Here is a 25,818-nt window from a genome sequence, read left to right on the forward strand (position 1 = left end):
TATTGTTCTCATATGCCCCCTATACTACTAGCCTGACCTATGTTTGTTTTCCATTTTAATTACACCCTTTACTCTGCTAGTTTTATAGTTCATGAGGCTTTAATAGAGTTAATATCTGGAATTTATAGACCCGAGAGTTCAAATTGAGCCACAATAAGTTTAGCATGAGAATATCCCCAGTCCACTATTCTCACATAAACCCCTCTATCGTTCAAGATAAGTTTAGATGGCCCCAAGAGGGGGAAAATTTGTATCTTAATATTCATTATAGACTACGGGACTTACAGATTGATACCTATATAAAAACAAAATGAGGTATGTTTAATCCCCTGTATAGGAAATTATAGGAAAATATGAAACAGATTTCATTTTATTGAGGTTTTTAGTAAAGTCTACATTACAATAAAAATTTGTCACAGTTTCAACATAAACAAGTAGAAGTACCATTGAAGTACAATAGTGAAAAGTTGTACAGCACAGTGATAAATTGGTGAGAATATACTCGCCAAGTATAGAAGTATGAGTACTACATTACACACAGATTAAAAAAATAACCTGTATACCAAGTAATAATAAAATGAAAAAACACTCTAAACCTCTTTTCATAAGTTTTATAGGAACCTCCTAAGCTATTAAAGGGCCACTCTTGGACCCACATGTAATATCCAGTATTGACAGAGGTAGACTAGAATGAAATATAATTTTATGACCCTCCCCAATGATGTATGGGCTAATAATGAACCAATGTAATGGTTCTGAAATGGCTGGAGGTGAAAAACTGTAATGATAAACGGTCTCTTTTTGGACCATGACACAAAATATATAATCAGTAGTTTATGACAAACAATTAAAAGACATTAAAGTTTATAGCAGACAAGGAGCTGCTTAGTGATAAACCCAGAAAAAGACTGGGAATGTACCTTGAAATAAAGGTGAGATGGGTATAGCAGGCTAAACAACTTCTGGGCATCTATATACAACAGAGCGCTCTGGGGTCTATGATATCTGTTTACAAGACAGCAAATCTATGATTGTAGGGGCTTTATGAAATTATCACAATGGGAATGTGAATGTGATGGGGGGTCCTTAAGTTAGGGCTTAAACTAAAATAAGACAGGAAATTATAGTTTTAATTCAGAGCAACATGTAAAAACACCATATGCGTTTGGAATCTGACCTTAAATGACAGAAATGTTCTTCTACTCTGACATATGTTTTTGTACTTTGTGCTCTTGACATATAATCCCTGTACCTTGCAATTTGCCTGCTATTGTCTATAGGTACTGTCCAGGCTGGGTAATGTTTGTGTTAGGTACTATTTGTTCAAGGTACCGTTTGAGCTAGGTATTGTGTGTGCAAGGTAATGTATGTGCTAGGTGCTGTGTGTGCTAGGTACTGTGTGTGCTAGGTGCTGTATGTGCTAGGTGCTGTGTGTGCTAGGTGCTGTGTGTGCTAGGTGCTGTGTGTGCTAGGTGCTGTGTGTGCTAGGTGCTGTGTGTGCTAGGTGCTGTGTGTGCTAGGTGCTGTGTGTGCTAGGAGCTGTGTGTGCTAGGTGCTGTATGTGCTAGGTACTGTATGTGCTAGGTGCTATGTGTGCTAGGCATTGTGGGTGCTAGGTGCTATATGTGCTAGGCACTGTATGTGCTAGGTGCTGTGTGTGCTAGGCACTGTGGGTGTAGGTGCTATATGCTGTATGTGCTAGATACTGTATGTGCTAGGTGCTGTGTGTGCTAGGTGCTGTGTGTGCTAGTGCTGTGTGTGTGCTAGGTGCTGTGTGTGCTAGGTGCTGTGTGTGCTAGGTGCTGTGTGTGCTAGGTGCTGTGTGTGCTAGGTACTGTGATGTGCTAGGTACTGTGTGTGCTAGGCACTGTATGTGCTAGGCGCTGTATGTGCTAGGTACTGTGTGTGCTAGGTGCTGTATGTGCTAGGTGCTGTGTGTGCTAGGTGCTGTGTGTGCTAGGTACTGTGTGTGTTAGGTGCTATGTGTGCTAGGCATTGTGGGTGCTAGGTGCTATATGTGCTAGGCACTGTATGTGCTAGGTGCTGTGTGTGCTAGGCACTGTGGGTGCTAGGTGCTATATGCTGTATGTGCTAGGTACTGTATGTGCTAGGTGCTGTGTGTGCTAGGTGCTGTATGTGCTAGGTGCTGTGTGTGCTAGGTGCTGTGTGTGCTAGGTGCTGTGTGTGCTAGGTGCTGTGTGTGCTAGGTACTGTGTGTGCTAGGTACTGTGTGTGCTAGGCACTGTGTGTGCTAGGTGCTATATGCTGTATGTGCTAGGTGCTGTGTGTGCTAGGTGCTGTGTGCTGTGTGTGCTAGGCACTGTGGGTGCTAGGTGCTATATGCTGTATGTGCTAGGTGCTGTGTGTGCTAGGTTCTGTGTGTGCTAGGCACTGTATGTGCTAGGCGCTGTATGTGCTAGGTGCTGTATGTGCTAGGTGCTGTATGTGCTAGGTACTGTGTGTGCTAGGTACTGTGTGTGCTAGGTACTGTGTGTGCTAGGTACTGTGTGTGCTAGGTGCTGTGTGTGCTAGGTGCTGTGTGTGCTAGGTACTGTGTGGGCTAGGCACTGTATGTGCTAGGCACTGTATGTGCTAGGCGCTGTATGTGCTAGGTGCTGTATGTGCTAGGTGCTGTGTGTGCTAGGTGCTGTGTGTGCTAGGTGCTGTATGTGCTAGGTGCTGTGTGTGCTAGGTGCTGTGTGTGCTAGGTATTGTGTGTGCTAGGGGCTGTACATGCTAGGGGCTGTACATGCTAGGTACTGTGTGTGCTAGGTACTGTGTGTGCTAGGTACTGTGTGTGCTAGGTACTGTATGCGCTAGGTGTTGTATGTGCCTAGGTGCTATGTGTGCTAGGCACTGTGGGTGCAAGGTGCTATATGTGCTAGGCACTGTATGTGCTAGGCACTGTATGTGCTAGGCGCTGTATGTGCTAGGCGCTGTATGTGCTAGGCGCTAGGTGCTGTATGTGCTAGGTGCTGTGTGTGCTAGGTGCTGTGTGTGCTAGGTGCTGTGTGTGCTAGGTGCTGTGTGTGCTAGAGTACTGTATGTGCTAGGTGCTGAGTGTGCTAGGTGCTATATGTGCTAGGTACTCGTGTGTGCTAGGTGCTGCGCGTGCTAGGTGCCGCGGGTGCTAGGTGCTGCGGGTGCTTGGTACCGTATGGGCTATGTATTGTATAGGCTAGGCACTGTATGTGTTGAGTACAGTATACGCTTGGTACTGTATGTACTAGATACTGCTTATGTTAGGTACTGTGTGTGCTAGGCATTTTATGTCCTAGGTACTGTTTGTGCTCGGTACTGCGTGTGCTCGGTACTGCGTGTGTTGGGTACTATGTGCCCTTTGTACAGAGTGTACTGGGTACTGTTCGTGCTAGATACAGTGAGTGCTGGATACGGTTTGGGCTATGTGCGGTGTGTGCTATGTACAGCTTGTGCCAGACACAGCCTCAAGATCCCTCAGTGATCTTTCGTTCGATGCTATCTCCTCCATGTTGCTATGTTTAGTTGTCTTAGATTTTATTTATGGAACACAGAGATCGATATAATACTAGGTATTGCTGGAATATAATCTTCTCCTCCTAAAGTACAAAAAATGTCCTTTATACTGACTGGAGTAATAAACTTCATCCACTAGCTCCCCCCCCCACACATTCAGAGCCCCACATTAGGGTTCAAGTTAGGTGAACTATTTTCACCTCATATCATGTTTGAACTGTTTATTTAAAGTCTATATCTATGTTTTGATTGCACTATGTGACCGGACCTGCATGTCTGATCCTTTTGTATATGTCTACTAGAGCAGGGGACCTGAGTGTCCCCAATTGATACTTCTAATTCTAAAACCAAATAAAAAACTAAAAAAATAAAATTAAAAAAAAGGGCCTTTTGCGGGGCATTGCCCCAAAGTAATCAGCTCTTTTACTTGAAAAAAAATTACAATCCCCCCCCCAACATTAAAACCCACCACCCACACAACAACCCTACTCTAAAACCCACCCAATCCCCCTTTAAAAAAACCTAACACTAACCCCCTGAAGATCACCTTACTGGGAGATGTCTTCACCCAACGGTGCAAAGTCCTCAACGAAGCCGGGAGAAGTCTTCATCCCAAGCCGGGCAAAGTGGTCCTCCAGAGGGGCAGAAGTCTTCATGCAGACGGCATCTTCTATCTTCATCCATCCGGCACGGAGCGGGTCCATCTTCAAGACATCCGACGCGAGCATTCTCTTCATACGATGGCTCTTCTGGAATGAAGGTTCCTTTAAATGATGTCATCCAAGATGGCGTCCCTTCCAATTCCGATTGGCTGATAGAATTCTATCAGCCAATTGGAATTAAGGTAGAAAAAATCCTATTGGCTGATGCAATCAGCCAATAGGATTGAAGTTCAAAAATCCAGCCAATAGGATTTTTTCTTTGGTGCAAAATATTGTTTCCGCGAAAGCGATATTTGCACTCAACTTAGTAATACCAGCGCACACACATATGCATTGGTATTACAAGTGAGGTGCAATGCAAACGCGACCATATTAACACATAGATATATATGTATATAAGCATAAAAAAATATATTTACAGGGAACAACAGGGAACACACAGTTCCATAGACTACAATGTAAAGGCACTTTTTCAATGCCGTTTTCTTTCTGACACCGCACAGTCGCCAACTTTTAGACCCCAAAAACTACCTAGTGCAGTATTTTAAAAAGATGCTACAATTTTTTATTTTTAAAAGGGACCTCACATTTTTTGGACTATAAAGACTCTTGACCAGTAATGATCAACTTTAAAAATCTTTGTATTACAATATAAATATAATACAATCTTATTTAATGAAATAAAACAATTAATTTAACATTTGAATAAATGTTTAATATTTTTACAGGTAAGCTGGGAGGGGGGTGCTGATTTATAAAACCAAGGGGGCAGTGGTGAACCACTGAGATAGAGCATGCAGTTTTAATAGACTTTCCAATTTACTTCCATTAACAAATTCTGCACAGTCTTTTTAAATGCACACTACAAGTACATTTATAAGTCTGATTGTATGATTGGCAAATTATATTTTTAAATATGTTAAAAAATAATCTACTGCTCATTTAATATTCAAAGTAAGTGATATTGCATTGGCTTTTTATTATGTAGGTTTTGATTATGCAATTCTACTGTTTCTAATGGTCCCTTACGCTGTCCTTAGAAGTGTTAAAGAGTAAACTACAGATTACTTTGGCTGCACAAGTAAGCTGCACCAATCTTCAGCAGTATTATGTCACAAATAAGTTCATATAAATGTATTTACTTGAATACTGTAAACCCCTGCAGTTAGAGCAGACTCTGCTTCCCTGATCCTTCCGCCATCAACCCGCTTAGATGGTCTTCTGAACTTGTAACAATAGTAATTTACTTTGCGGTAGTATGAATAATGGAGAAAAAAAATTAACAAAAGTTCCTCTATTGCAAAGGATCCAAACACCATGCAACATACACAGATGTCTACCTTGTGTGCAGTTCTGTACTCTCTTACGCATTTCATGCAACGTAACTATACTTCAGTAGTCCATAATAATAATTATATTTAAAGAGACAAGAAACCTTATTTTTTCTTTCATGACTCAGATAGAGCATTCCATTTTAAACAACTTTCTAATTTACGTTGATTAGCAAATTTTCTTTGTTCTTTTGATATCTTTTGTTGAAAAGCAGGGACATAAGCTCAGGCGCATGCATGTGTCTGAAGACCTACAGTATATGGCAGCAGTTTTGCAAGAATGTTATACGTTAGCAAGAGCACTACATAACAGCACCATTTCCTGCCATGCAGTGCTCCAGACACCTACCTAGGTACCTCTACCAACATAGAATATCATGCGAAAAAAATCTAATTTGATAATAGAAGTAAACTGGAAACTTTTTAAAGACTAAATGCTCTGTCTGAATTATAAAAGAACATTTCTGGGTTTCATATCCCTTTAGGCAGAGACTTATAAGCCTGGTACAATGGTTGCCCCCAAGCACTGATAATGCTTTAAACCTTGGCTGCATCAGCATAGATAAAACAGTAAACTTACCTAAACTAGACTGACTTTCATAACGTTCATCCTTGCCTTCAGTCACAGAGCTGAGAAAATGATTGCCCGTCAGCTTCATTGGCTTTCCAGTGAGGACATTCTTAAAGAAGAAGAGAAGGGATCCATATTATTGTATACAATGAACTAAAACGTATATCCATAAAATGTAAAGTGAGTACAGAAAAAACTGCTAACCTGGTCTGTTACCAAAACATAATTTAACCGCAAGCTGACTTCATATCCGTCTTCATGCACTGTTCCTGAAATTATCTGTAAGAGAAAAGAGTGAAAATGCCATAAAGCAAACTATTCCACTAAACCTAAACAACCAGGCTCTGCATCATATTTATTTACTGAAACAAACTGCTATAATTAAAGGGTCTAAAAATATAAACATTTTTATAATGCATAATGAAAAAGCATTATTTAAATTAGGGATGGCCAACCTCTTTGGGGGCCTATCTTTTAGAAGCCTTAAACCCCTTAAGGACCAAGGCCATTTTTCAATTTCTTTCCCTTAAGGACCAGGGCTATTTTTACATTTCTGCGGTGTTTGTGTTTAGCTGTAATTTTCCTCTTCCTCATTTACTGTACCCACACATATTATATACTGTTTTTCTCGCCACAAAATGGACTTTCTAAAGATACCATTATTTTCATCATATCTTATAATTTATTATTAAAAATATTATAAAATATGAGGAAAAAATGGAAAAAAAAAACAAACACTTTTTCTAACTTTGACCCCCAAAATCTGTTACTCATCTACAACCACCAAAAAACAACCATGCTAAATAGTTCCTAAATTTTGTCCTGAGTTTAGAAATACCCAATGTTTACATGTTCTTCGCTTTTTTTGCAAGTTATAGGGAAATAAATACAAGAAGCACTTTGCTATTTCAAAACCACTTTTTTAAAAAATTAGCACTAGTTACATTGGAACCACTGATATCTGTCAGGAATACCTGAATATCCTTGAAATGTAAATATTTTTTTTAGAAGACATCCCCAAAGTATTGATCTAGGCCCATTTTGGTATATTTCATGCCACCATTTCACCGCCAAATGCGATCAAATAAAAAAAATGTTAAATTTTTTACAATTTTAGGTTTCTCACTGAAATTATTTACAAACAACTTGTGCAATTATGGCATAAATGGTTGTAAATGCTTCTCTGGGATCCCCTTTGTTCAGAAATAGCAGACATTTATGGCTTTTGGGTTGCTTTTTGGTAATTAGAAGGCTGCTAAATGCTTGCTGCACATCACACGTGTATTATGCCCAGCAGTGCAGGGGTTAATTAGATAGCTTGTAGGGAGCTTGCAGGGTTAATTTTAGCTTTAGTGTAGAGATCAGCCTCCCACCTGAGAGATCCCACCCCCCTGATCCCTCCCAACATCTCTCTTCCCCTCCCCCACCCCACAATTGTCCCCGCCATCTTAAGTACTGGCAGAAAGTCTGCCAGTACTAAAATAAAAGGCTTTTTTTTTTTTTTATGAATTTGTAAAAAATAAATTAATATCTTGTTTAGCTGTGATGGCCCCCCCCCCCCCCGTAGCCCCCCCAACCTCTCTGACCCCCCCCCTCTTGCCCACATCCTATTTGCTGCCATCTTGGGTACTGGCAGCTGTCTGCCCAGTACCCAATTTGCCTCCCAAAAAAAAAATTCAAATAAAGAAAAAAATTCACTTTTTCATAATTTTTTTCACAAACTTTAGGTTTCTCACAGAAATTTACAAACAACTTATGCAATTATGGCATAAATGGTTGTAAATGCTTCTCTGGGATCCCCTTTGTTCAGAAATAGCAGACTTATATGGCTTTGGTGTTGCTTTTGGGTAATTAGAAGGCCGCTAAATGCTGCTGCGCATCACACGTGTATTATGGCTAGCAGTGAAGGGGTTAATTAGGTAGTTTGTAGGGAGCTTGCAGGGTAAATTTTAGCTTTAGTGTAGAGATCAGCCTCCCACCTGACACATCAGACCCCCTCGATCCCTCCCAAACAGCTCCCTTCCCTCCCCCACAATTGTCCCCGCCATCTTAAGTACTGGCAGAAAGTCAAATAAAAGATTTTTAAAAAAAAAATTATTTATTTTTTTAGCATATTTACATATGCTGTGGTGTAGCATCCCCCTTAGCCCCCAACCTCCCTGATCTCCCCCTAAAACAGCTCTCTAACCCTCCCCATCTGCCTTATTGGGGGCCATCTTGGGTATGGCAGCTGTCTGCCAGTACCCAGTTTGCAAAAAAAAAACATAATTTATGTAAGAACTTACCTGATAAATTCATTTCTTTCATATTAGCAAGAGTCCATGAGCTAGTGACGTATGGGATATACAATCCTACCAGGAGGGGCAAAGTTTCTTCAAAACTTAAAATGCCTATAAATACACCCCCTCACCACACCCACAATTCAGTTTAACGAATAGCCAAGAAGTGGGGTGATAAAAAAGGAGCGAAAGCATCAAAAAATAAGAATTGGAATAATTGTGCTTTTATACAAAAAAATCATAACCACCACAAAAAGGGGTGGGCCTCATGGACTCTTGCTAATATGAAAGAAATTAATTTATCAGGTAAGTTCCTTACATAAATTATGTTTTCTTTCATGTAATTAGCAAGAGTCCATGAGCTAGTGACGTATGGGATAGCAGATACCCAAGATGTGGAACTTCCACGCAAGAGTCACTAGAGAGGGAGGGATAAAATAAAGACAGCCAATTCCGCTGAAAAATTAATCCACTACCCAAATCAAAAAGTTCAATTTTTATAATGAAAAAAACTGAAGTTATAAGCAGAAGAATCAAACTGAAACAGCTGCCTGAAGTACTATTCTACCAAAAACTGCTTCTGAAGAAGAGAAAACATCAAAAATGATCAATCCTGTTCCTAAAAACAAATCCTGTTCCTAAAAAGGAACTGGTATAAATACCCCAGAAAACTCCAGGACTGAGCAGCGCCTTGAGCCCCAACGGGTGACCAGCCGCGCTTCACAAGTACCCAATACATATAGGACTGAAACAGCCTTACTGGAATAGCTGGAATATGTTAGAGAGAGAAAAAATACTTCTCACAGACGGTTTTACTCTGAATCCTATTCTGTATCCAAATCTAAGAAGTTTGGACCGAATTGAACCAAACAAATTTATTAAAAAAATCTTAACCTGCCCCTTACCAGCTAAGCTGGAATAAGAACTGCACCTAATGAAAATTTGGGGAGCTGACTTTGATTTTTAAAATGGCTAAATTGAATGAAGAAAACTTCCAATTATAAACATGTTACTTGGGGAAGAATTTTTAGAATTCCGTTCCTTAGTAAGAAAAAAGCTTAATATATAGCCTTAGAACTCAATCTTGCAGCCCAGAGTAACAGTTGAAGAATTGAATCCAATTGTGAACCAAATAATTGATTACTTGGAAAAAAGAAATATGGAATTTAGAAATCAATTAGCATTCCAGGATTGAAATCATAAAGTTCTTCTAGCTAAATAGCTAAAGACATAGATTAAACTCATTTGCGAAAATATCAAAAAATGACAACACAATATGAAATAATTAGCATGTTGATCAACTTAACAATGCTAAACAAATCATAATCTGATACTTGTTGCACTAAAGTATCCAACCAGAAAACTGAAGCAGTTGCAACATCAGCCAAATAATTTACCAGGTCTAAGAAAAGTACCTGAAAATAAATAATTTTCCTTAAATAAGATACAAGTTTCCCAAGGAAAAAAATAAATACTATCTGCTATAGAAATAGAGTAGAGATAGTCCCATTAACTTGGGGGATCTTCCTCAAAACTTAAAACTAACTGCCGGCCAAAGGATACAATTAAAAACCTTAAAGAAGGAATAAAAGAAATTCCCAGCCTATTCCATTCCTAGTATCAGGAACTGGAAAAAAACCTCTGAAGAAAACACAGAAGGTTAATAAACAAAATTTAAATGTTAGCTAGTTTTAAAAAGAACTAGTTACTTCAATATCCAAAATAATCAACACCTTTTCAACAAAAACGAAAGTACTCTATTTAAAAATAAAAAAGTAGATTTGTTAGTGTCAATATCTGATGAAGAATATTCTGAATGAGAAAATACACCATCAGAGAAGGATAATTCAGTATGTTGTTGGTCATTTGAAACTTCATCAACTAATGAGAAGTTTAAAAAAGACCTAAAAATGTTATTAGAAGGCGGGATAGCAGACAAAGCCTTATACTAGAATCAGAAAAATATTCTTATAAATTCCTAAATATATCTTGTACATAAGATGTAAAAGAATAGCAATAGATAATGCATAAATACTAATGGACTCTGCATGTAAAAGTTTATCATAAAATCTTATTACAAACCATAGCTAAATAAAAACATTCATAACATTAAAATAAATTCAGGAAAGCTCTTGAAATATCTTGCAATATGTACTAGAAAAAACAACATATAAAGCAAAATTATCAAATTCCTTAAATGACAGTTTCAGGAATCGAGAAAAAGCAAAACAAACAAGCCTCTAACCAGAAGCAACAAAAAAGTGATACTGAAATAATGAGAAAAAATGGCGCCAAGTATGACGCCCACATTTTATTGGGCCAAGAAGACGCCCACATTAATTTGGTGCCAAGTATGACGCCCCATATTTTTTGGCGCCAAAAATGACGCCCACATTTTTTGGCGCAAAAAAACGTCTGTATACACCATGCGTCAAAAAATGTCTCAACCATGTGAAAACTTCCGGTCGGTCAACTATGGCCCCGGAAATGACGACATTTTGCGCCAAAAAGTTTGCGCCAAGAATGACGCAATAAATTGAAGCATTTTCTGCCCCAGTGAGCCTAACAGCCCGCAAGGAAAAAAGTCAATTTGAAAAATTTTTTGAAGGTATGCATTTCCCAAAATAATGAAACTGACAGTCTGAAAGAAGGAATACTGATTAACCTGAAGTTTAAACTTTATTAGAACTTTACATATAAGTGCCCAACCATAGCTTTGAGTGTCATAAATAGAAATAAGATTTATTACCCCAAGACACTCATCTACATATAGTAGATAGCCAAACCCCAGTACTGAAACGAGGAATCAGTAGAGGTAATGGTATTTAAGAGTATAACATCAATCTGAAAGGGAGGTAGGAAAAGAACTCTCTACGACCGATAACAGAGAACATATGAAATTAGATCCCCCGTAGAGGAAGACCATTGTATTCAAATAGGCAATACTCCTTCACATCCCTCTGACATTCACTGCACTCTGAGCGGAAAACCGGGCTTCAGCCTGTTGCGAAGTGCATATCAACGTAGAATCTTGCACAAACTTACTTCACCACCTCCATGGGAGGCAAAGTTTGTAAAACTGAATTGTGGGTGTGGTGAGGGGTGTATTTATAGGCATTTTAAGGTTTGGGAACTTTGCCCCTCCTGGTAGGAATGTATATCCCATACGTCACTAGCTCATGGACTCTTGCTAATTACATGAAAGAAAACTAGTTTTTTTTTTTTTTTTTCTGTATTGTAGCTCCCCCCCCCCCCACAGACCCAACCCCCACCACCTGCCTGATCTTTTTTTTTTTTTATGCTTTTTTTTTAAATTTGTACCTCCAACTTTTTCTGTAGTGTAGCGGTTCCCACCGCTCCCTACCCCGTGCACGCACCCGCCCCGACATCGATGGCTGCACCCGCCCTCCCACCCCACCAACGATAACCGGCCATCAATGTCCGGTTGCAGAGAGGGCCACAGAGTGGCTCTCTCTGCATTGGATGGCCAAGGGGTGTTATTGCAGGATGCCTCAATATCGAGGCATCACTGCAATAACCAGAAAGAGGCTGGAAGCGAGCAGGATCACTTCCCAGCCGCTTTAAACCCCTAATGTCGTACAGGGGTATGTCGCTGGTCTTTTAAGACCAGGTTGCGTGCGACGTACCCTGTACGACATGCGTCGTTAAGGGGTTAATGGGTGTATACACATGTATGGCTATCATACAAAACATAGGCATCTATGCATACGCACACACACACATATACTGTACAAGCACACACACATACTCACAAATAGCATACACATAGAAAACCGACACAAGTGACACACACATACATATAGGTACACATGCATACACAGATATACACCTACACATAGCACAAACATACACACCTCTACAGTCACACACATATAGACAAAAAACAGACATATACAGTATGCGCAATGCACCCAGAGAACATCCATACACCTATACAGTCATAGTTACAACATACAAACAAAAAAACATAATTTATGTAAGAACTTACCTGATAAATTCATTTCTTTCATATCAGCAAGAGTCCATAAGCTAGTGACGTATGGGAATAACATTCCTACCAGGAGGGGCAAAGTTTCCCAAACCTCAAAATGCCTATAAATACACCCCTCACCACACCCCACAATTCGTTTAATGAATAGCCCTAAGAAGTGGGGTGATAAGAAAGGAGCGAAAGCATAAAAAAAATAAGGGAATTGGAATAATTGTGCTTTATACAAAAAAATCATAACCACCACAAAAAAAAGGGTGGACCTCATGGACTCTTGCTAATATGAAAGAAATGAATTTATCAGGTAAGTTCTTACATAAATTATGTTTTCTTTCATGTAATTAGCAAGAGGTCCATGAGCTAGTGACGTTATGGAATAGTAGATACCCAAGATGTGGAACTTCCACGCAAGAGTCACTAGAGAGGGAGGGATAAAATAAAGACAGCCAATTCCGCTGAAAAAATAATCCACAAACCCAAATCAAAAAATGAAATAATAAGCAGCAGAATCAAAACTGAACAGCTGCCTGAAAGTACTTTTCTACCAAAAACTGCTTCTGAACGAAGAGAAAACATCAAAATGGTAGAATTTAGTAAAGTATGCAAAGAAGACCCAAGTTGCTGCTTTGCAAATTTGATCAACAGAAGCTTCATTCCTAAAAGCCCAGGAAGTAGAAACTGACCTAGTAGAATGAGCTGTAATCCTTTGAGGCGGGGACTTACCCGACTCTACATAAGCATGATGAATCAAAGACTTTAACCAAGATGCCAAAGAAATGGCAGAAGCCTTCTGACCTTTTCTGGAACCAGAAAAAATGACAAATAGACTAGAAGTTTTTCTAAAAACTTTAGTAGCTTCAACATAATATTTCAAAGCTCTAACTAATCCAAAGAATGTAAAGAATTTTCTCCAGAGAATTCTTAGGATTAGGACACAATGAAGGGAACACACAATCTCTCCTACTAATGTTGTTAGAATTCACACCTTAGGTAAAAATTTAAATTAAGTCCGCAACACTGCCTTATCCTGATGAAATATCACGGAAAGGAGATTCACAAGAAAGAGCAGATAACTCAGAAACTCTTCTAGCTGAAGAGATGGCTAAAAGGAAACAACACTTTCCAAGAAAGTAAATTTAACTATCCAGAGAATGCATAGGTTCAAACGGAGGAGCCTGTAAAGCCCTCAGACCAAATTAAGACTCCAAAGGAGGAGAGATTGACTTAATGACAGCTTGATACGAACCAAAGCCTGTACAAAACAATGAATATCAGGATGATTAGCAATCTTTCTGTGAAAAGAACAGACAGAGCAGAGATTTGACCTTTCAAAGAGCTTGCAGACAAACCCTTATCCCAAACCATCCTGAAGAAACTGTAAAATTCTTGGAATTCTAAAAGAATGCCAAGAGGAATTTATGAGAAGAACACAAGAAATGTAAGTCTTCCAGACTCGATAATAAATCTTTCTAGACACAGATTTACGAGCCTGTATCATAGTATTAATCACTGAGTCAGAGAAACCTCTATGACTACGAATCAAGGTTCAATCTCTTAACGGAAGAGTCCAAGGTTGGCAACTTGCCATCCGAACAAGATCCGCATACCAAAACCTGTGAGGGCCATGCTGGAGCCACCAGCAATACAACGAACGTTCCATTAGAATTTTGGAAATCACTTTTGGAAGAAGAAACTAGAGGTGGAAAGATATAAGCAGGTCTGATAATCCAAGGAAGCGACAGCGCGTCCACTGCTTCCGCTCCTGAGGATCCTGGATCTGGACAGATACCTGGGAAGTTTCTTGTTTAGATGAGAGGCCATCAGATCTATTTCTGGAAGTCCCCCAGATTTGGGGACTTCACCTCTGGGGTGAAGAGACCATTCGCCCGGATGTAACGTCTGGCGACTGAGATAATCCGCTTCCCAATTGTCTACACCAGGGATATGAACCCGCAGAGATTAGACAGGAGCTGGATTCGCCCATACAAGTTTCCGAGATACTTCTTTCATAGCCTGAGGGGACTGTGAGTCCCCCACCTTGATGATTGACATACGCCCCCACGGTTGTGACCATTGTCTGTCTGAAAACAAATAAATGATTCTCTCTTCAGAAGAGGCCAGAACTGAAGAGCTCTGAAAATCGCACGGAGTTCCAAAATGTGATTGATAATTTCGCCTCCTGAAATTCCCAAACCCCCCTGCGCTGTCAGAGATCCCCGTACAGCTCCCCAACCTGAAAGACTCGCATCTGTTGAGATTACAGTCCAGGTTGGACGAACAAAAGAGGCCCCTTGAATTAGACGACTGGTGATTCAACCACCAAGTAGAGAAGATCGAACATTGGATTTAAGGATATTAATTGTGATATCTTTGTAGAATCCCTGCACACTGGTTCAGCATACAAAGCTGAAGAGGTCTCATGTGAAAGCGAGCAAAGGGGATCGCGTCGATGCAGCAGTCATGAGACCTAGAATTTCCATGCACAAAGCTACCGAAGGGAATGATTGAGACCTGAAGGTTTTTGACAAGCTGAAACCAACTTCAGACGTCTCTTTTCTGTTAGAGGACAGAGTCATGGACACGGAATCTATTTGAAAAACCCAAAAATGGTTACTTAGTCTGAGGGAATCAATGAACTCTTTGGTAAATTGATTCCTCCAAACCATGTCTTTGAAGAAACAACACAAGTTGATTCGTATGAGATTCTGCAGAATGTAAAGACTGAGCAAGTACCAAGATATCGTCCAAATAAGGAAATACGCAATACCCTGTTCTCTGATCACAGAGAGAAGGGCACCGAGAACCTTTGAAAAAATCCTTCTGGAGCTGTTGCTAGGCCAAACGGAAAGGGCAACAAACTGGTAATGCTTGTCTAGAAAAGAGAATTCAGGAACTGATAGTGATCTGGATGAATTGGAATATGAAGATATGCATCCTGTAAGTCTATTGTAGACATATAATGCCCTTGCTGAACAAAAGGCAGAATAGTCCCTTATAGTCACCATATTGAATGTTGGTATACTTACATAACGATTCAATATTTTTTAGATCCAGAACTGGTCTGAAGGAATTCTCCCTTCTTTGGTACAATGAATAGATTTGAATAAAACCCCAGACCCTGTTCCAGAACTGGAACTGGCACAATTACCCCGCCAACTCTAGGGTCTGAACACATTTCAGAAATGCCTGAGCCTTCACTGGGTTTACTGGATGCGAGAGAGAAAAAATCTTCTGACAGGTGGTCTTACCTTGAAACCTATTCTGTACCCTTGTGAAACAATGTTCTGAATCCAAAGACTGTGAATCGAATTGATCCAAATATCTTTTGAAAAATCGTAACCTGCCCCCTTACAGCTGTGCTGGAATGAGGGCTGCACCTTCATGTGGTCTTGGGAGCTGGTTTTGACTTTCTAAAAGGCTTGGATTTATTCCAGACTGGAGATGGTTCCAAACGGAAAACGTTCCTTTAGGGGAAGGGTCAGGTCTTCTGTTCCTTATTCTGACAAAAGGAACGAAAACGATTAGCAGCCCTGTATTTACCTTTAGATTTTTTGTCCTGAGGCAAAAAGGTTCCTTTCCCCCCAGTAACAGTTGAAATAATTGAATCCCCACTGTGAACCAAATAATTTATTACCTTGGAAAGAAAGAGAAAGTAAAGTTGACTTAGAAGTCATATCTGCATTCCAAGATTTAAGCCATAAAGCTCTTCTAGCTAAAATAGCTAAAGACATATACCTGACATCAATTCTAATGATATAAAAAATGGCATCACAAATAAAGTTATTAGCATGTTGAAGAAGTTTAACAATGCTATAAGCATTATGGTCTGACACTTGTTGCGCTAAAGCCTCCAACCAAAAAGTGGAGCTGCAGCAACATCAGCCAAAAGAAATAGCAGGTCTAAGAGATTACCTGAACATAAATAAGCTCTCCTTAGAAGGATTCAAGCTTCTATCTAAAGTATCCTTAAAGGAAGTATCCGCCGTAGGAATAGTAGTTCGTTTAGCAAGAGTAGAGATAGCCCATCAACTTTAGGGATTTTTGTCCCAAAACTCTAATCCTATCAGATGGCACAGGGTACAATTTCTTAAACCTTGGAGAAGGAGTAAATGAGTACCAGACTATTGCATTCCCTAGAAATACTCTGAAATAGCATCAGGAACTGGAAAAACTTCTGGATAACTACATGAGGTTTAAAAACCCGATTTAAACGCTTAGTAGATTCTAGTATCAAGAGGACTAGACTCCTTATATCTAATGCAATCAACTACTTCTTTAAGTAAAGAACAAATAAATTCCATTTTAAATAAATATGAAGATTTATCAGTGTCAATATCTGAGGCAGAATCTTCTGAACCAGATAGATCCTCATCAGAAACAGATAAGTCAGAATGATGGCGGTCACTTAAAATTCATTAAATAAAAGACCTTTTACGTTTGCTGAAGGAGGAATAACAGACAGAGCCTTCCTAATAGAATTAGAAACAAATTCTTTCACATTAACAGGAACATCCTGAACATTAGATTGTTGAAGGAAAAACAACGGGGTAAAGGATTATTACTAATGGAAACACTATCTGCATTAGAAGTTTATCATGACAGCTAACACAAACTACAGCCGGAGGGGACATATACCAAAAGTTTACAACAAATGCACTTAACTTTGGTAGAAACCAGCATCAGGCAGTTGTCTTTCCAGAAGTAGATTCTGGTCCAGGGTCAGGTTGAGACATCTTGCAATATGTAATAGAAAAAACAACATATAAAGCAAAATTATCAAATTCCTTAAATGACAGTTTTCAGGAATGGGGAAAAATGCCAAATGAACAAGCCTCTAGCAACCAGAAGCAATGAAAAAGTGAGACTTAAATAATGTGGAAAAAGGTGGAGACAAGAATGACGCCCACATTTTTTGGCGCCAAGTATGACGCCCACATTATTGGCGCCAAGTACAACGCCCATATTTTTTGGTGCCAAGAATGACGCCACATCGTCTGGTGAAAAAAACGACGCCCACAATTTTTGGCGCAAAAGAACGTCTGAAAACACATAAACGTAAAAAATGACGCAACCACAAAATAAACTTCCGGCGTCAATTAAGGTGCTGGAAATGACAAAATTTTGCGCCAAAAAGTTTGCGCCAAGAATGACGCAATAAATTGAAGCATAAATAAAAGAGAGAAGCGCTCAACCTGGAAACGAACAATAGCATAATAGCTTGTTCTATGGCTAGTTACCACCCAAGAAGCAGCCTCTTTTTGCTCAACATGTGCCTTTCACAGAGAAAAACTTTCTGAAGCATATCAGTCTGATCCTGACTTCTACAGTACAGTCCAGCCCCGAAAATACCAGGCAATCTTTCTCTGAACGAGAGAAACAGCAAAACCCCAGACGTACGTTTCGGCCTATTGTGGGCCTCGTCAGTGAGGTGCAGCCATATCCCTCTAGGCACACTGAGCAACGGGTCCACGTCTGGATTCCCGCATCACACTTAGGGAGACTTCCCAAAATGTCATAATTTGCATAAATAAAAAGAGAGAAGCGCTCAACTGAGAAACGAACAATAGCATAATAGCTTGTTCTATGGCTAGTTACCACCCAAGAAGCAGCCTCTTTTTGCTCAACATGTGCCTTTCACAGAGAAAAACTTTCCTGAAGCATATCAGGCTCTGATCCTGACTTCACAGTACAGTCCAGCCCCGAAATACCAGGCAATCTTTCTCTGAACGGGAGAAACAGCAAAACACCAGACGTACGTTTCGGCCTATTGTGGGCCTCGTCAGTGAGGTGCAGCCATATCCCTCTAGGCACACTGAGCAACGGGTCCACGTCTGGATTCCCGCATCACACTTAGGGAGACTTCCCAAAATGTCATAATTTGCATAAATAAAAAGAGAGAAGCGCTCAACCTGGAACGAACAATAGCATAATAGCTTGTTCTATGGCTAGTTACACCAAGAAGCACGCCTCTTTTTGCTCAACATGTGCCTTTCACAGAGAAAAACTTTCTGAAGCATATCAGTTGATCCTGACTTCACAGTACAGTCCCAGCCCCGAAATACCAGGCAATCTTTCTCTGAACGAGAGAAACAGCAAAACCCCAGACGTACGTTTCGGCCTATTGTGGGCCTCGTCAGTGAGGTGCAGCCATATCCCTCTAGGCACACTGAGCAACGGGTCCACGTCTGGATTCCCGCATCACACTTAGGGAGACTTCCCAAAATGTCATAATTTGCATAAATAAAAAGAGAGAAGCGCTCAACCTGGAAACGAACAATAGCATAATAGCTTGTTCTATGGCTAGTTACCACCCAAGAAGCAGCCTCTTTTTGCTCAACATGTGCCTTTCACAGAGAAAAAACTTCTCCTGAAGCATATCAGTCTGATCCCTGACTTCACAGTACAGTCCAGCCCGAAATACCAGGCAATCTTTCTCTGAACGAGAGAAACATGGGGGAAACCAGACGTGGACTCCTTGGCCCCAGTGTGCTTAGAGGAATGGGGCTGCACCCTCACTGACGAGGCCCATAGGAGGCCGAAACGATCGTCTGGGGTTGTCATGTTCCTTGTTCAGAGGAGAATTGCCTGGTATTTCGGGGCTGGACTGACCTTACTTGCGGGATCAGACTGATATACTTCAGGAAAGTTTTCCTTCTGTGGAAAAGCACACTGGTCTAAAAGAGGATGCTTCCGGGTGGTAAATCGCAATAGAACAAGCCCACTGAGCTGTTGTTGTCCTGGTAGAGCGCTTCTCTCTTTGTATGCAAATAAATTGAAGCATTTAAGCCCCCGCGAGCCTAACAGCCCGCAGGGAAAAAAGTCAATTGAAAATATTTTAAGGTAAGAAAAAATATTTATTCATATGCATTATCCAAAAAATGAAACTGACAGTCTGAATGAAGAATACTGATTATCCTGAATCCTGGCAATATAAGTTTAAACACCTATATTTAGAACTTTACCTATAAAGTGCCAACCATAGTGTCATAAATAAAATAAGACTTACTTACCCTAAGACACTCATCTACGTATAGTAGATAGCCAAACCTAACAGCCCGCAGGGAAAAAGTCAATTGAAAATAATTTTAAGGTAATAAAAAAATATTTATTCATATGCATTATCCCAAAAAATGAAACTGACAGTCTGAATGAATGAATACTGGTTATCCTGAATCCTGGCAAATATAAGTTTAAACACATATATTTAGAACTTTACATATAAAGTGCCCAACCATAGTGTCATAAATAAAATAAGACTTACTTACCCTAAGACACTCATCTACATATAGTAGATAGCCAAACCAGTACTGAAACGAGAATCAGTAGAGGTAATGGTATATAAGAGTAATATCGTCGATCTGAAAAGGGAGGTCGGAGAAGAAATCTCTACGACCGATAACAGAGAACCATATGAAATAGATCCCCTAGAGGAAGACCATTGCATTTTGAGGTTTGGGAAACTTTGCCCCTCTGGTAGGAATGTATATCCCCATACGTCACTAGCTCATGGACTCTTGCTAATTACATGAAAGAAAATACAAAAACAACACATATATGCATACATAGATATACACATACACCATACAGTCACACACATGCACAGACATCTAAATATCCTATACAATCACCACACATCCAGACAAAAAAATACAAACACACACACATGTATGCACACATGCAAGCACAGACACTCAATATACATACACAGTCACACACATATGCACACATGCAAGCACAGACATCTATACACTAGTCACACACACACTATGCACCACATGCAAGCACAGACATATATACACAGTCACACACACATATGCACACATGCAAGCACAGACATCCATTACCATACACAGTCACACACATATATGCACACATGCAAGCACAGACATATTCTACACTGTCACACACACATATGCACACATGCAAGCAAGACATCATTACACATACACAGTCACATACATATATGCACACATGCAAAGCACAGACATCTAAACACGTCACACCACATATATGCACACATGCAAGCACAGACATCCCATACACATACACAGTCACACATATATGCATACATGCAAGCACAGAATCCATACACAGTCACACATATATGCAAGTACAGACATCCATACACATACATAGTCACACAATATATGCACCATGCAAGGACAGACATCTATACACAGTCACAAACACAAATGCACACATCCATACCATACATAGTCACACACATATATGCACACATGCAAGCAAGACATCTATACAGTCACCACACAAATGCACACATCCCTTACACATACATAGTCACACACACATATGCACACATGCAAGCACAGACATCCATACAAATACAGTCACCACACACATATGCAAGCCACATACATCCATACACATACACAGTCACACACACATATGCAAGCACAGACATCCCATACACATACACAGTCACACACACATATGCACACATGCAAGCACAGACATCTATACACAGTAACACACATATATGCACACATGCAAGCACAACCATCTATTACACATACACAGTTACACACACACACACACACACACATATGAACACATACAAGCACAGACACATATACACATACAGTCACACAACACACGCAAGCACAGACATCCCATACACATACACAGTCAACAACACTATGCACACATGCAAGCACAGACATTCACACACACATATGCACACATGCAAGCACAGACATCCATACACAGTCACACACACACACGCAAGCACAGACATCCATACACATAACACAGTCACACATATATATGCACACATGTAACGCACAGACATCCCATACACATACACATGTCACACACATATATGCAGATATGTAAGCACAGACATCAATACACATACACAGTCACACACACATGCAAGCACAGACATCTATACACAGTCACACACATATATGCACACATGCAAGCACAGACATCCTATACACATACACAGTTACACACCACACACACATATGAAACACATACAAGCACAGACATCTATACACACACAGTCACACACACATGCACACATGCAAGCACAGACATCCATACACATACACAGTCACACACACATATGCACACATGCAAGCACAGACATCCATTACACATACACAGTCACACACACATATGCACACATGCAAGCACAGACATCCATACACATACACAGTCACACGCACACATGCAAGCACAGATTATCCATGAACAGTCACAGTCACACACATATATGCACACATGCAAGCACAGGCATCCATACACATACACAGTCACACACATATATGCACACATGCAAGCACAGACATCTATACACAGTCACACAAATTTATGCACACATGCAAGCACAGACATCTATACACATACACAGTTACACACACACACATATGCACACATCCATACACATACACAGTCACACATATATGCATACATGCAAGCACAGACATCCATACACAGTCACACATATATGAAAGTACAGAAATCCATACACATACATAGTCACAAACATATATGCACACATGCAAGCGCAGACATCTATACAGTCACACACACAAATGCACACATCCATACACATACATAGTCACACACACATATGCACACATGCAAGCACAGACATCCATACAAATACAGTCACACACACACACATATGCAAGCACAGACATCCATACACATACACAGTCACACACACATATGAAAGCACAGACATCCATACACAGTCACACACACATATGCACACATGCAAGCACAGACATCTATACACAGTAACACACATATATGCACACATGCAAGCACAGACATCTATACACATACACAGTTACACACACACATACATATGAACACATGCAAGCACAGACATCTATACACATACACAGTTACACACACACACACACACACACACACATACATATGAACACATACAAGCACAGACACCTATACACATACAGTCACACACACACACGCAAGCACAGACATCCATACACATACACAGTCACACACACTATATGCACACATGCAAGCACAGACATTCACACACACATATGCACACATGCAAGCACAGACATCCATACACATACACAGTCACACGCACGCACAGACATCCATACCCATACACAGTCACACATATATATGCACACATGTAAGCACAGACATCCATACACATACACAGTCACACACATATATGCAGATATGCAAGCACAGACATCAATACACATACACAGTCACACACACATGCAAGCACAGACATCTATACACAGTCACACACATATATGCACACATGCAAGCACAGACATCTATACACACACACAGTTACACACACACACACACACCACACCACACACACACACACACACACACATATGAACACATATAAGCACAGACTCTATACACACACAGTTACACACACATGCACACATGCAAGCACAGACATCCATACACAGTCACACACACATATGCACACATGCAAGCACAGACATCCATACACATTACACAGTCACACACACATATGCACACATGCAAGCACAGACATCCACACACATACACAGTCACACACACATATGCACACATGCAAGCACAGACATCCACACACACAATATGCACACATGCAAGCACAGACATCCATACACATACACAGTCACACGCACACATGCAAGCACAGACATCCATGAACAGTCACACATATATATGCACACATGCAAGCACAGACATCCATACACATACACAGTCACACACACACACACATATGCACACATACAAGCACAGACATCCATACACATACACAGTCACACACATATATGCACACATGCAAGCACAGACATCCATACACATACACAGTCACACACACATATGCACACATTCAAGCACAGACATCCATACACATACACAGTCACACACACATATGCACACATGCAAGCACAGACATCCACACACACACATATGCACACATACAAGCACAGACATCCATACACAGTCACACGCACACATGCAAGCACAGACATCCATACACATACACAATCACACATATATATATATATATATGCACAAATGCAAGCACAGACATCCATACATATACACAGTCACACACATATATGCACACATGCAAGCACAGACATCCATACACATATATGCACACATGTAAGCACAGACATCCATACACATACACAGTCACACACATGTAAGCACAGACATCCATACACAGTCACACACATATGCACACATGTAAGCACAGACATCCATACACAGTCACACACATATATGCACACATACAAGCACAGACATCCATACACAGTCACACGCACACATGCAAGCACAGAAATCCATACACATACACAATCACACATATATATATGCACACATGCAAGCACAGACATCCATACACATACACAGTCACACACACATATGCACACATACAAGCACAGACATCCATACACAGTCACACGCACACATGCAAGCACAGACATCTATACACATACACAATCACACATATATATATATATATGCACACATGCAAGCACAGACATCCATACACATACACAGTCACACACATGCAAGCACAGACATCCATACACATACACAGTCACACACATGCAAGCACAGACATCCATACACATACACAGTCACACACATATATGCACACATGTAAGCACAGACATCCATACACATACACAGTCACACACATGTATGCACACATGTAAGCACAGACATCCATACACATACACAGTCACACACATGTATGCACACATGTAAGCACAGACATCCATACACAGTCACACACATGTAAGCACAGACATCCATACACAGTCACACACATATGCACACATGTAAGCACAGACATCCATACACAGTCACACACATATATGCACACATGTAAGCACAGACATCCATACACATACACAGTCACACATGCAAGCACAGACTCCCATACACGTACACAGTCACACACATATATGAACACATGCAAGCACAGACATCCATACACATACACAGTCACACACATATATGTCCCCAGTGCCAACTCCTTGCTGCTTTACAATTTATGAAGAGATACCAGCAGGAATGTAGTTAGAGAAAAGTTGTCTCAGCAGCAGTAATTAAACATGCTGTTTGCTCCTTCCAAGTGGTGTGCTGCCAAATAGTAACTGCCAAGCTGACTCTGCCCCCGTCTCTCTTCAGCAGTCTGCCTCAAAACCATGGGAATCCACCCACTGTGTGCCTCCACATATACTGAGCCACCCTAAATCCTCTAATTATGGCAGTGGGGGATCTTCACTCTGTCCCTGGGCCCAGTCCTCCCCTGTGACTGTGCCAGTAAAATACCGTACCGGGTAGATGGCAACCCACTGTAGGCCACAAAAATAAACAGCATGGGCTGCACTGCCAGTTGGTCTTCACTAATTTAAATGGTAAAAAACAGAATTTATGCTTACCTGATAAATTACTTTCTCCAACGGTGTGTCCGGTCCACGGCGTCATCCTTACTTGTGGGATATTCTCTTCCCCAACAGGAATGGCAAAGAGCCCAGCAAAGCTGGTCACATGATCCCTCCTAGGCTCCGCCTACCCCAGTCATTCGACCGACGTACAGGAGGAAATATGCATAGGAGAAACCATATGATACCGTGGTGACTGTAGTTAGAGAAAATAATTCATCAGACCTGATTAAAAAACCAGGGCGGGCCGTGGACCGGACACACCGTTGGAGAAAGTAATTTATCAGGTAAGCATAAATTCTGTTTTCTCCAACATAGTGTGTCCGGTCCACGGCGTCATCCTTACTTGTGGGAACCAATACCAAAGCTTTAGGACAAGGGATGAAGGGAGGGAGCAAATCAGGTCACCTAAATGGAAGGCACCACGGCTTGCAAAACCTTTCTCCCAAAAATAGCCTCCGAAGAAGCAAAAGTATCAAATTTGTAAAATTTGGCAAAAGTGTGCAGTGAAGACCAAGTCGCTGCCTTACATATCTGGTCAACAGAAGCCTCGTTCTTGAAGGCCCATGTGGAAGCCACAGCCCTAGTGGAGTGAGCTGTGATTCTTTCAGGAGGCTGCCGTCCGGCAGTCTCATAAGCCAATCGGATAATGCTTTTAAGCCAAAAAGAAAGAGAGGTAGAAGTTGCTTTTTGACCTCTCCTTTTACCAGAATAAACAACAAACAAAGAAGATGTTTATCTGAAATCTTTAGTAGCCTCTAAATAGAATTTTAGAGCACGGACTACGTCCAAATTGTGTAACAAACGTTCCTTCTTTGAAGCTGGATTCGGACACAAAGAAGGTACAACTATCTCCTGGTTAATATTTTTGTTGGAAACAACTTTCGGAAGGAAAACCAGGCTTAGTACGCAAAACCACCTTATCTGCATGGAACACCAGATAGGGCGGAGAACACTGCAGAGCAGATAACTCTGAAACTCTTCTAGCAGAAGAAATTGCAACCAAAAACAAAACTTTCCAAGATAATAACTTAATATCT

The 25,818-nt window shown here is 40.5% G+C and overlaps 1 protein-coding gene across 1 annotated transcript in view; it reads right to left on the reverse strand.

The window, feature by feature from the left end:
- DZANK1 (double zinc ribbon and ankyrin repeat domains 1) overlaps nt 1–25,818 on the reverse strand; it is a 230,236-nt gene that overhangs the window by 87,196 nt on the left and 117,222 nt on the right. The window contains exons 10-11 of the mRNA XM_053711996.1: nt 6,264–6,338; nt 6,069–6,168 (exon numbers count right to left, since the gene is read on the reverse strand). Of these exons, the coding sequence (XP_053567971.1) occupies nt 6,069–6,168; nt 6,264–6,338 (175 nt within the window). The remainder of the gene's footprint in view (nt 1–6,068; nt 6,169–6,263; nt 6,339–25,818) is intronic.

This window comes from Bombina bombina, chromosome 4 (genome assembly GCF_027579735.1).
Source record: "Bombina bombina isolate aBomBom1 chromosome 4, aBomBom1.pri, whole genome shotgun sequence".
NCBI classification, from domain to species: domain Eukaryota; kingdom Metazoa; phylum Chordata; class Amphibia; order Anura; family Bombinatoridae; genus Bombina; species Bombina bombina.